Source organism: Mytilus californianus, unplaced genomic scaffold (assembly GCF_021869535.1).
Source record: "Mytilus californianus isolate M0D057914Y unplaced genomic scaffold, xbMytCali1.0.p SCAF_2, whole genome shotgun sequence".
Taxonomy (NCBI): Eukaryota; Metazoa; Mollusca; class Bivalvia; order Mytilida; family Mytilidae; genus Mytilus; species Mytilus californianus.
The window spans coordinates 84,776,956-84,790,719 of record NW_026262668.1 but is presented as its reverse complement, the minus strand read 5'-3'; the positions used below and the strand labels follow the sequence as shown (position 1 = coordinate 84,790,719).

At 29.9% G+C, this 13,764-nt stretch overlaps 1 protein-coding gene across 11 annotated transcripts in view; it reads left to right on the top strand.

The window, feature by feature from the left end:
• LOC127730323 (LIM and SH3 domain protein 1-like) overlaps window positions 1-11,983 on the top strand; it is a 47,164-nt gene extending 35,181 nt beyond the window's left edge. For 9 of the 11 annotated variants that reach the window (XM_052238697.1, XM_052238693.1, XM_052238696.1 and 6 more), the window contains 3 exons: window positions 5,255-5,344; window positions 5,902-5,996; window positions 9,192-11,983. In XM_052238697.1, the coding sequence (XP_052094657.1) occupies window positions 5,255-5,344; window positions 5,902-5,996; window positions 9,192-9,371 (365 nt within the window). In that variant the 3' untranslated portion in view covers window positions 9,372-11,983. Of the gene's footprint in view, window positions 1-1,794; window positions 1,810-5,254; window positions 5,345-5,901; window positions 5,997-9,191 lie in introns of all 11 variants that reach the window. The other 2 variants (XM_052238689.1, XM_052238694.1) reach the window with 2 other exon arrangements.
• The last annotated feature ends 1,781 nt before the right edge of the window (window positions 11,984-13,764 follow it).

Here is a 13,764-nt window from a genome sequence, read left to right as displayed (position 1 = left end):
CCATTGTTTGATATTTTTATGTTTAAAAAAATTATAGACTATTTAAAAAGTTTCAAATTGAGAAGGTGTGGGGTAAGCATGTAAGCAGACTTAGACCCCATTCATAATTAAGGATGTATACCACATTTAGATAATCATAAAGTTTTTGTCATGGTTTTTATCTAGACTAAGAAATAGGTTTAAAAAACTCTTTGAGGGAACCAGTTTCAGGGAAAGCTAGTGATACAATATACATCTATAAATACTTTCATTTTGAAATTAAAATTAACATCCCATTTACTTTTTATTTTTTTATGAGGTGGCATTAATTTTTACCCTTGTCCGTCTATACGTCCGTCCGTACGTACGTCCGTACTTCCCAAAGTTGGTTTCTGTTCTCTAACTTTAGTTTGCCTCAACCAAATGTTATGAAACTTATACACAATGCTTATTACCACAAAACACAGATCAAGTTGGAAATTGGGTGCTGTCACTTTTACCGTTCTTTAGTTATGCCCCTTTATAAACATAAAAATTGCTGAATATTTTGTTTTCGTTCTCTAACTTTAGTTTGCCTGAAACAAATGTTATGAAACTTATACACAATGCTTATTACCACAAAACTCAGATCAAGTACAAATTGGGTAGCATCACTTTTACCATTCTTCAGTTATGTCCCTTTATATCTTTATATGATATGCAAGTGGGGGCATCATCTGTGTCCCATGGACACATTCCACATTTATTTTTTTTTTTTAAGTTTTACCCTTGTCTGTCTGTATGTCCCTCGGTACATCCGTACATCTGTACATTCTTTCATCAGTACGTTCAGAAATTGGTTTCCGTTCTCTAACTTTAGTTTGCCTCAACCAAATGTTATGAAACTTATACACAATGCTTATTACCACAAAACACAGATCAAGTATAAATTTTGGTGGTGTCACTTTTACCGTTCTAGAGTTATGTTCCTTTACAAATGTCCTCCACCAATAAAAACTGGCCGCAACGAAATAGCCCAAAAGCGGTGCTTAAAAGTGGTGTTAAAACACCAAAAATCAAATCAAATCCTTTACAAATGGAAAAATTGCTGAATTTTTTGTTTCCGTTCTCTAACTTAAGTTTGCTTCAACCAAATGTTAAGAAACTTATACACAATGCTTATTACCATAAAACTCAGATCAAGTACAAATTTCGGTAGCGTCTCTTTTACGGTTCTTGAGTTATATCACTTTATAATGTTATATGCAAGCAGGGGCATCATCTGTGTCCCGTGGACACATTCCCCATTTATTTTTTTATCAGACTGTATGTAGAATTGTTCATTTTTGGCGAAGATAAGTTATCCATTTTTCACAAGAAAATTAGGTGCACAATTTGTTGTCCCCTATATGTAAAAATTTGTATATGTTAGTATGGGGTAGGTTGTTCTGTATTACTGGTGAAATATTAAATAATTTACTCATCTTATACAGAATTGGATTAGTTTGTTGAACATTATTGGTACTGATACATCTGACCAGTGAAATGTTTGGCATGTTTTATCACTAATCGTTTTTTATTTTAGGTTTTTTATTATTATTTGTCTTTTAATCTAGTCTTGTTCATGTTTGTTATGAACTTAATATATTTTTTACTTCAATTAATTTGTATTATCAGCATTTTATTAGCATGTCTATTTTAAATCAAAGGTTTCTAATGGTCAATACAGAAACACATTTGATAACATAAAGACAATCAAAATATAACATCTATCTTATCATTCATTAACCTAGATGTTGACAGGTTTAATCACATGACATGTAATGATTTCTGTAGATGGTGAAGGTTCAGGTAAATAATTCAGTACTTTATTTTTGCTTTTTTCCAACTTTTACAGTGGACTTAATTGATTAAATGTGGTCATGTTTTTTTTTTTTTAATTTTAAACACATCAGCATTGTACAGATCAAAAGTTAAATATAGTTCTTATGTAAGTTAGGGTAGAAATCCTAAATGAAATATTTCTCCATCTATCTATTTACAGCTGTTATGTAAAATAATGATTAAAACTAATTCAAGTGAAAATAAAAACAGTCATTTTGAAAACTTTTGCTTAATTTTTAGAAATGACAGTTTAGAAAGGTTTGGTTCTCTTAGAATTGAAGTAAAAAAATAAAATAACTACCTTAAAGATAACTTTATGAGATCTATTTAAATTATAAAGAGATCAACCTAAAATTCATGTTTTGTTGATAAGATTAACAGTGCTTGTGCAACAAGGGGTTTAAGTTTATGTAAGATGCTGATGTGGTCTTTTAAAATCTGACTCATCAAGGATCTTCACTGTAATATGTTTGCTTCTTCTTATATTTTTATATCTATGGACTTGATACAATATTGTACAGATGATTATCATTTTTAGCAGAACTATATGTTGAAATTTCATAGACTTTGCTTCAGAATTATAATGCATTTTCTTTTGGTTGACGTATACTCCCTTTTTCTTCATTGCAGTCTGATAGTTTATGGTTCAGGGTTTCCAGAAAAAAAATGTAGTCAGTTGCACACTTTTGATCCATTATCTCTTGCATTTGTTAATAAAGGCTTTTGAGCCAATCAAGGGAATTAACGGAAATAAAGGGCAAGAAATTTGGTCACATGATGAAGTCATACTTTCATATAGGTTCAGTTACTTACCACTGCATCCTTTGAAGTGGTTGAACATCATACAAAATTTGTTCTATACTTTTCAATATTGCAATAACACACTGAACAAAAAGTTCAAGGCTTATTCTTGATATTGATGTTACATGGATAAAACTCAGCATAAAGTCACCCGAAAAAATTGTACATTTTTGTCAATGTACAGTAAAGAAAAATTTCCACAAAATTTAGAAATTCTTTTTTAAGGGATAAATTTCCATGATTTCTGTGAAATTCTTGCATTTTATTCAGCCAACGATAAATGATAAAGGACAAGTGAGAAAAATATGGCCAATTTGGAAACCCTGGTTTGGTAGAAGGTCAATGCTTTTTTCTTCTTATTTTTTCATGAATAATAATTTTTTATGTTTAATATCATTAAATCTTTTAAAACTTTTTCACTGAACCATGTCAATAATAGCTCAGCTTATTTTTCTTATTAGGCTTTTATTATTAGTGGAGGAAGTGGTTCAGGGTAGATAATATAAAGTTTAGTGCATACAAACATATGTTTTTCATAAGAAAACTTAACACATTATATAGAAAGGCTGATTTCTGATGTATTCTTATTATGAATTTATTAAGGTCACTATGGTGAACTGTTACAATTTGCATGTTTCAATGCTAGGCAAAGCCATGGTAATGGATGTAGTTGATCAAAGACACTTCTAAACTAGAGATGTTTTAAAATAACTTTAAAATGAATGTAGCATACCACACATGTTTTTATTAATTTAATAAGTTATAATTATTGACAAAACTGAATATTATAGGAAAGCCTTTATAATGTAAAATGTACAGTTAATCTTTAATTTCTAAAACACCATAGAAACAATCAAAATCTATTCTGTTGCTTGGTAAAACAGTGTTCTAATAATGTATGTACCACATAATAAAATTACACATCAGGAACAAAAACACAATAATAATTTTACTCATTGAAATATTCAGCTGACTGAACAAAGGACCAGGCAGGAGTAGATGCATTTCAGAAAAATAAGTTTATTTCCATAAGTAAATTAGCTGTTCTTATATCAAGATGACATATTTATGTATTGATTTTTTTGCTAAAGAGGTGAAAATTATCAAAAAAAATTGAAGCAAATTTTAGGGGTGATTTTCCCAAGCTTGACCTAGTTTTCTTCTTCAGCAATGAAATATACCAATATGAAACCTAAAGCTTTAGTATAGTGTTAGTGTATGCATTGGAGGTTTTTTGTACTAATTAAAAATTATACAATTATAAATTCTGTCATTTTAATAGTTTTTAAATTGAATAACACATCAAGCATTTATATGTATAAATAATCTATGAATTGTGGACATTTGTTGATTAAAACTAACAATATTTACAAATGTGAAAATCTAATTATGACACCAAATACATGCATTATTAACCCTAATTTGTCTGAAAGGAAAGCTTAACAACAATTGACAACCAGTACCAAATTTATTTGACATTAAATACTTCAATAACGCAGCATAAGTCTGTGATGGCCCTTGACATTGGTCAAAATTATCTATTTTTATAAATAGAGATTTCTTCTCAAATGATCAAAAACTGGCTTCTGGCCAATGATACCCACAATAATTTAAAAAGTTATCAGCATTGAAAACCATGGTAACAATAAAGTATCAAAAATTTAATGTGAACTGCAGACATTTTAGTACATGTTGTTGCCGTTTGACCATAAGCAATGTTTATTGATGATGATGGAAGGCTGCTTAACATCCAACGGCAAATTAATATGCATATTCAGGATGAGAACATGTTAATGTAATATGAATATTTACCCTGCTTTGTACTAGACTGACATGCTGAGCCGGATTTTTAACATGCTAGTTCACAAGGTAACAGTCTGCAGGAAGACATGTCACCTTACCTGGACACATTATTCGGACTTCCAGCCAACCATTCTTTGCTTTTACTCTTTAATGCCTTGTGCTTAGCGGAGAAGCAGCAAATACCAATTTTAAAGTCTTTGGTTTGATCCGGCATGGGTTTGAACCCTATACGTCCTGTACTCGAGGCAAACACTCTGAGGCGGTAAAACAATGTTTGAATTAGAGTGAATAAAGATTATATAGTATTTGATATTAAATTGATAATTAACATTGGGTTTTTAGTACTGACTAATCAGCTTATCTCTTATTTCAGTAGCCTCTCTTGCATTCTCACTAATACTAGTACCTTCTATCTATAACTTAGTTAAAACTTAAGTTTGATTGACAATACGTTTAGAAAAAGAAATAGTGAATGACCTATTTTTCCTCTATACATTATTTGCATGAACACTAGTAGGCATATTTCTGTTGGGAAAACTGTGTACAGTTTAACAATATGTTTCATATACATGTTATTGTCCTTGATTTTTTTATGGGAAATTTCATTTAAGGAAATTGTTGATTTGTACCATTAAAAGATTTGTTTGTCTGTACTGTACTTGTTGTTCTATTGTCATGTTATGTTGTTCTTATCTTAGTTTGTATGATTGCACTTCATTAATATATTTTGAATACAACATTAAGTTTTCATGCACATTGAAGAATTCATCAGAAGAAAAAATTATTTTTTATATTGTGTAAATTTCAGTGGAAAATCCCTCTTCACAAAGACGTGTTGGTTCCATTTCGGATTATGACCCAATTAACGACAGATGGGGATCAGTAACAGGACAGTTTTGTATGTTTGTCATTTTAGATTAATTGCAATTTTTTTTCATTATTTTGTATTATCTATCCAATTTTCATTATGCTAAGAGATTATTCAATGTTTTTTTTTAATTTAATGAGATTTTTATACAAACACTTACTTGTTGTCTGTAGATATACTGTGATTGTAGTTGACAATGACAATAAACTTTTAAATAAAATGTTTTTACTCATGAAGAAGTGTAGGGTTAATTATAAAAGAACTAAATATAATTTTCATTGAATTTCATGCAGTACTTTTCTTTCTTTCCTAATAGTTAATATACCTGCATCATAACTTCTCTGATTGCTTTTTTCATATTATGGCAGTTAGCTTACTCCTTACTGTTTCACTAAGCATGATTTAATTTCTCTTTTCAAGGTATTTCAGAAAAATGTTTGATAAAACAAAAAACAAAAAGTATAAAAAAAAACCAATTAACAGAAGTGTAAACAATAACACTGATAGATGTAGGTTAATATCAAAGGTTTATTTAATTAAATTTATTGCATTTTTGATCACCTTTAATGGACATTCTGTTTTAATAGCTGCAGGAACTCAACAACCAAGACAACCACCCCCACCACAACAATTTGCCCAGCCACCACCACCACAAGAAGCAGATAGATTCTCTGGAAAAGGAGTAAGTTGTAGTTGGATAACTATACAAATTACTTTGGGAGATGTGTATACATATACCAATTACATGGGGAAATGTGTATACATATACCAATTACTTGGGGAGATGTGTATACATATACCAATAATATGGGGAGATGGGTATACATATACCAATTACTTGGGGAGATGTGTATACATATACCAATTACATGGGGAGATGTGTATACATATACCAATTACTTGGGAGATGTGTATACATATACCAATTACTTGGGGAGATGTGTATACATATACCAATTACTTTGGCAGATGTGTATAACTTTATACCAATTATTTGGAGAGATATTTATAACTATACCAATTATTTTGGCAGATGTGTATAACTATACCAATTACGTAGGGAGATGTGTATAACTATACCAATTACGTTGGGAGATAACTATACCAATTACTGAATAATCATAAATTACAATAAAGCAATTAACATCAAACTTGAAGGGTCACAGTATGTAAGTTTCATAAAAATTGTGCAAATTTATTTATAGAATATTGTAAGCTTCATAAAAATTGTGCAAATTTATTTATAGAATAGGATTTTTGAATTTTAATGAGGATAAATAACTCATTAAAGATACTGGGCTTATAAATATGATTGATTTGTTTTCTGTTGTAATCATTGATGTTTTAATGTCAAATAAAAAGTAACTTGTGTCTTGACTTGGAGGGAGCCTATTTATCTGAGGGTTATTGCAGATATTCATGTTAATTGTTATTCCCTGAAGGCCTGAACAATAAAACCAATAACATCGAATGAGTATATAATATCATGATCTGGTTTGAATATATGACTTTACAGGAACAAGATGAATGTGAATCCTTTTATGATACCACGGGCAAAGGTGTAAGTACAGGGGACATCCTAAGCATGCTTTTATATTTACACTTTGCCATCCCTAAAGTTTTGTCAACATTTTCATACATATACCCTATATTTTGTACTGTCGTTTGATAATAGATGTTTTCACAGGTTCAAGTAAACAACTAATGATGAATCTTTTTAAAAAATGGTTTGTTTTCAAGAAATGATAAAATCACAATAAATCTCATGGAATGTTTTATACCGTCTCTTAATGAATTATTTTATGAGGGAAATAGATAATTATTACTAATTAAGAGATTATGTCTCTTAAAATGAATAGCCACTGCCTTAGTTGCCAAATCTTGAAATAAATATTTTCTATCCATTACAGGGTCATAGTATCAAAATTAAATAAATCTTATGAAAAATGAACAGTAATATTTTGATATGAAGTAGTACTATATATCTTGATCCTCCTAACATACATGTAGGCTATCCTCCAGAAACTGCACAATTTTAGTGTTTAACTTGTGTCATCTAATTCAATATTATTGAAAAGTACCTCTTGAATAAGCTTGGAAACTAGAACACTACAAATTTTGAAACCACTGAAAGTCTCCACTAAATGGCCAATCATTAGTATTGTATGAAGAAGGATTTACAGGTAAAGCACTTGCATACGACTCCCAACTTCTAGCTAAGAAGGTTTACATTATTACTATAAATAGAACATATATTGAAGCATGAAGTTTGCTTTAGTCGGGATGTACCATTTTGGGCATAATGTTTTTTATACGACCGCAAAAAATTTTGCTGTCGTATATTGGTATCACGTAGTCGTCATCGTCCTAAGACATTTGGTTTCTGGACAATAACTTGAGTATTAGTAAATAGAAATCTATGAAATTTAAACATAAGGTTTATAACCACAAAAGGAAGGTTGGGATTGATTTTATGGGGTTATGGTCCCAACAGGAAGGTTTGGATTGATTTTATGGGGTTATGGTTCCAACAGTTTAGGAATTAGGGGCCAAAAAGGGGCCCAAATAAGCATTTTTCTAGTTTCATGACAATAACTTGTGGAACAGTGTATGGATCTCTCTGAAATTATACCACAAGTTTCCATACCACAAAGGGATGGTTAGGATTGGCTTTAGGGGTTATGGCTCAAACCGTTTAGGAATTAGGGGCAAAAAAGTGAGAAAAAACAAGGGTGTCCTGGTTAATGGACAATAACTTAAGTACAAATTACAGTATAAGGGAGGTTATTCAAACACAACTTTGAATTACCTCCCTTACACTGCTTTTAAATTATGTATAAATAATTTTTGTATTGTCTTGAGGTGATTAGCTGTCAATTCATTTTTAGAAGTTAATATTTTAATAATTTTAAAAATGCTGATTAAGGTAAATTAATTTTAGCTATGATTATGTATGTCATTTTCTATTTTAAGACTTTTATGATGTATTTAAATGGGTTATTATGGTTGCAAACTCCATTGGAAATTTGAATTGAAATTATGACCATGACTAAGGGAAAGCAAAAATGAATATAAATTCAAATTATATTACCAATTCTAAGTTCTTTGACTACAGTTATTCTGTGTCAGAAACCTATTATGTGTCAAATATTGAATCACAATCCAAATTCAGACCTGTATCAAGCATGAATATTGTGTCCATTTTTGCCCCAACTGTTCATGGTTGGACCTCTGCGATCGTATCCAGCTGCGCTTGGCGAAGCAATTTATTTTTTTTATTAAATTGGTCCCTTTTCAGAAGTATTCTGAGATTGCTACAAGCACAAAATAAAGACTTTGCTCTGATATTATGTATCAAATTATTTGCTATTGAAGTTTTATAATTGCTGCCAGTTGAGGGCATGGATTAAGTGATAACTTTCTCTCTCCATTCCATTACTCATGTCCATTCCAAAATTTATATGTTTTCCATTTCCAATTTTATATTTGATAGCTAAATGAATAGATGGAAAAAAAGAAAGCCTGAAAGTATTTAAATAACAATTGATATTAAAAAAAAAATAGTAACACTAAAGAAAATTTTGTAAATCATTTTTACAACCATCTATAGCACATGGAAGGTGTTTTTTGTATGCCCTTCAAGCACTCACATTCAAATGAGATTATTTTTCTTAGCTTATCTGCACCATTTGAAAACACAATCCAAGGCTATATAGTACCAAACCGATCTTGAGCTTATAGTAGTCCATTTTTTATGCATATGTTTTTAAAAAATATTCACAAGTTAGTTCTCTATAAATAATTGTAGATTACATTTTTCATTTAATCTTTGAACTCTGATCAAGTAACATTTGTTTTCTTTATTTGAAAATTTTAGATGGTTTGCCGTGCAGCATATGATTACGTGGCTGCCGATGATGATGAAGTCAGTTTTAATGAGGGTGATCACATCATATTCTGTCAACCAATTGATGCTGGTTGGATGGAGGGTACAGTGGAAGCAACGGGAAGACGTGGTATGCTCCCGTCAAATTATGTGGAGACGGTCAAAAAGTAGAAGACAGATTACTTATTTCTAGCTAAACATTTATAAAATTTTGAGTTACCTCCCCTGTTATGCTTTATCATGTTATTTTTGTTATATTGATTGTCTGTTTGTCAGTTTCAGATACTTTAAATATAGCTCATTATAACTATTGCATATTTTATTTAGGTGCTTTGATAAAGGGAGAAAGTTGGAAATGTATTATTTTGTAAGAAAATGTGTTATGTTAATTGAAAGTTAACATGATCAAAATCAGAGATTTATTATACATAGTGAGTGTACACATAGCCCTTCAAGACTCTTGCTTGTTTGAATTAGTCGATGTTTGATATAATAAAGAGTAAAAAAGAGCATGTTTGATATTGCTGTTAGTTTTCCAATTTAATCTAAAAAAAGAAAAAAAGAATTCATTTATCATATTTCCAAGTAGATATATACATACATAATAATATCAATCAGTATTCTTGTAGAGCTAGATTCTTGTTTTTTTCGCTGTAACTGTATTATTTGGAAAGATGAAAGATTTTAAACGAACAGATTTTTTTCTGTAGTGGTATATTACTGCTTTAGCATGGGAAAATAACTGTAATATGAAATTCAGTATTGTAGATTACTTCTAAATCAAATGGCCTTCTTAATGTTCAAAGCTTTTGCAAAGCAGCTTGCTGTTTGGATTTTGGCCGATTTCATTATGGGCATTCAGGTCATGATAATATTTGGACAATCGTAATTTTTAGAGATTGAATGGTTATGTGTTATCTCTGTTTACTGGGTTGTATGTATGGTTTTATTTGTATAAAAGTAGTAATAGTTTATTCAAGTCATAACCAGAAAGATTTTGTTTATTAAATATTTTTAAAGACTCCCATTTATTTGAATAAATATTAAGTGTAATTCATTCTTAAAAGTTTTTACATTGAAAAAACCTGACTGAGCAGTTAAAGTTAATTATTATAATTATATGATAAGGTATTTAGTATATAGAGTTGTAAAAGATGTCTCTGTCTTATTTTGTCAGATTCATAGTGTGATGCATATGTTAGAAAATATATAATACTTTTTCATTGGTTTTCGGACTAACAATTTTATGGAAAAAGGCATTATGTCTCAAACAATGTGTATGATATCTATGTTTTAAACTTAAGAAATATACCAGGGAGAAAATACTCTTATACATTGGTGAATTGTTGTCTTGTTTTCACATATTCTTGTCCTGACATAATTATACTGTTTATCAGTCAGCGTTTTTTTTAGAATTTTTAATGTTTTATATTGAGATTTTAATGTTGTAAACAAAACCAGTAATTGTACAGATTTTAAGATACACCATTAAAGAAATATGTAATTTTATTCCTTGAGTAAGAGTTTCAGAATGATTAAAGAGATAAAATATGGATAATGTTTTGGTCTTTGCTTTTAATGAAAAAAATTCATATTGAAATTATCATTCTGAAATTTGGATCTTAACAGAATGCATATACCATTTATTTAAAGATTTGTTGTCTGTTGTTAATTTTTACAAGTCCAATATTTGAAAAAAATATTTAGTGCATTTATTTGGTTTATAGACAGACCATTGAAAGGCTTAAAAGTTCTTGACATAATTTATTAATAGGTTACATATCATCAGTGTATGAGCTTTGCTTCCTTATAATTAAAGCTGTACTTAAGTGACTAGATAGCCAGCCATGTCCTACATTCACAAACTATGCACGAAAACTTTCAGTAAAATGAACCATCATTTTCTTTTAGATATTTATTTAGGAAAGCATATTCCAATTCAAAAAACTTAAAACGTTTGTTATATATTAGATTTTAATATTCATTACAGGTTGTTTCGAAGATGCCATACATTTAATTATTTTATAAATATCTTAAGCAACTGGCAATTTTATTATTCTCATTTTCATTGCCTTGCGTCAGACTAATTATAGGGATATAAGACTTATTATTTTCCTTGCTTTTTCTCCAGTGGTCTTTATATCCAAACCTCTATCTACATTTTAATTAATCTTCTATCAGTTACTTTTGTGATAAGGATATAGGAAGATGTTTATAGTGTTTTTATCTTCAGTTTTGATTTTTCATGTTAGATTGTTTAGTAGAGTTTAGAATGAAGTACTGCATTTGTAAGCATAACACACCAATTTGTAATTATAAATTATATTATAAAGCAGAGTTGTTTGAACCAGTTTATATTTGCTGAGCATTAATGGTGCATCATATTGAATGCAGTTTATAGAAAGTAATAAGCCAGAATTCACATAACGGTTCATATCTCAACTCTACAGGCCAGTGTTAATTATAACAAGAAATAATGAAATTAATTGTTTAAAGCAGGGTACTTAGTTAAAACTTTAAATTATTTCAGTCAAAATCTAAAACTGAACAAAATTGTTTGGTATATTAGAATTTTAAAGTGGTAGTTTAAGAAATTACTTTAAAAATATTGAAATATCAAATTTACATTTAAATTTTCGAACAAACAGTTGTTCACTTTGGTCAGGTGAAAATGAGCACGTTTAACAGCTTTTGACAGGATAACTGGACTGTGTAAATAAGCTTATTGTATTATAGCAGTGTAGTCAACTGTACTGCAAATAAAGTTATATTGTTATCCTAGATTTAATATGTTTACTTTACTGCCAAATTCTTTATTCCTTAATTTGATAATTAATTGCCATATAAGATTTTGTCATAAACTTGGTAATAATAGAATTGGATATTATAGGAATACTTCTATTGGTCATCATTTTTGCCAAACCTGGGACATCTCTGTAGTGGAAACGAGACATAGCTATTCTTCATTCTGCAGCAGGGTCAACATTGAGTGTCTGTGGTTATTTTTTATACGCCCGTCTAAGACAGGATGTATTATGGTACACTGTTGTCCCTCTGTCCGTTCGTCCGTCGGTCGTCAACACTTTTGATAATAACTTAAAAATGCTTTCACCAATTTTTATGCCCCCGCCGTAGCGGTGGGGGCATTAAGTTTTACCCTTGTCCGTCTGTACGTTCATACGTACGTACGTCCCAAAATTGGTTTCCGTTCTCTAACTTGAGTTTGCCTCAACCAAATGTTATGAAACTCATACACAATGCTTATTACCACAAAACACAAATCAAGTTGGAATTTTGGTGGCGTCACTTTAACCGTTCTAGAGTTATGCCCCTTTATAAATGGAAAAATTGCAAAATTGTTAGTTTCTGTTCTCTAACTTAAGTTTTGCCTAAACCAAATGTTATGAAACTTATACACAATGCTTATTATCACAAAACACAGATCAAGTTTGAATTTTGGTGGCGTCACTTTAACCGTTCTAGAGTTATGCCCTTTATAAATGGAAAAATTGCAAAATTTTTATTTTCTTCCAAATATCAAGTAATTTTTATTAAAATTGGAGTTATCTTCCTTTGTCCATGATTATAGTTGAATCAACTACAATCAATGCTTTATACAATGCAATGTTTAATTTTGACTTCCACTATTAAAAAACAGATCAAGTTGAATTTGGGTAGTGTCACTTTAACCATTATTGAGTTATGCTCCTTTATAAATCGAAAGATTGCAAAATTTTTAGTTTCCATTCTGTAACTTAAGTTTGCCCCAACCAAACATTATGAAACCTATACACAATATTCATTACCATAAAACTCAGATAAAGTTCAAATTTGGGTAGTGTCACTTTTACCGTTCTTCAGTTATGTCCCTTTATAACTATATGATATGAAAGCGGGGGCATGATCTGTGGACACTATCCACATTTATTTATGAAACTTCGGTGAATTGTTTATATCTATTGACGCAAGCTCCCTTTTGATATTTAGATTTGACGTTTCCTAGTTTCGAAATTTTATTCATAAAAAAGGAGTGATTTTCCAGTTTTCAGACAATAACTCAACAACTCTTTGAGCAGTTTTCATGAAACTATGGTGACTTGTTTATATCGTTTGAAATAAGCTCTCTTTTGTTTTTTATTAATTTCTGATATGACATTGCGGAGTTTTTGAATTTTTTTCGTTGAAAAATCATCAAAACTGAAAGGGCGACGATGTATCATGTGCTCATGGAGCAGCTCTTTATTTCTATAGACATCAATAACTTTGTCAACCCTTCATGGAATATTATAAAATTTGGACTGAAGCTTTTAATGACCAAAGTTACCAGAGCAAAATTTTGAAAATATTTTTTTTCATTTTTCAATATTTATTTACTGATAGATGGACTAAGATTTTTGGACTTAACACATACTCTGAGATTTTATTTTTTTTGACTCAATAAATTTGTAAACCTTCATGGTTTGTTATATTTGGACAGAAGGTAATGCTCAAGATCAAGAAATAACATCTAAAAAAAAAGTTAAATTTAAAAAAAAAATTTTGTATTTTAATATTGATTGTTGGA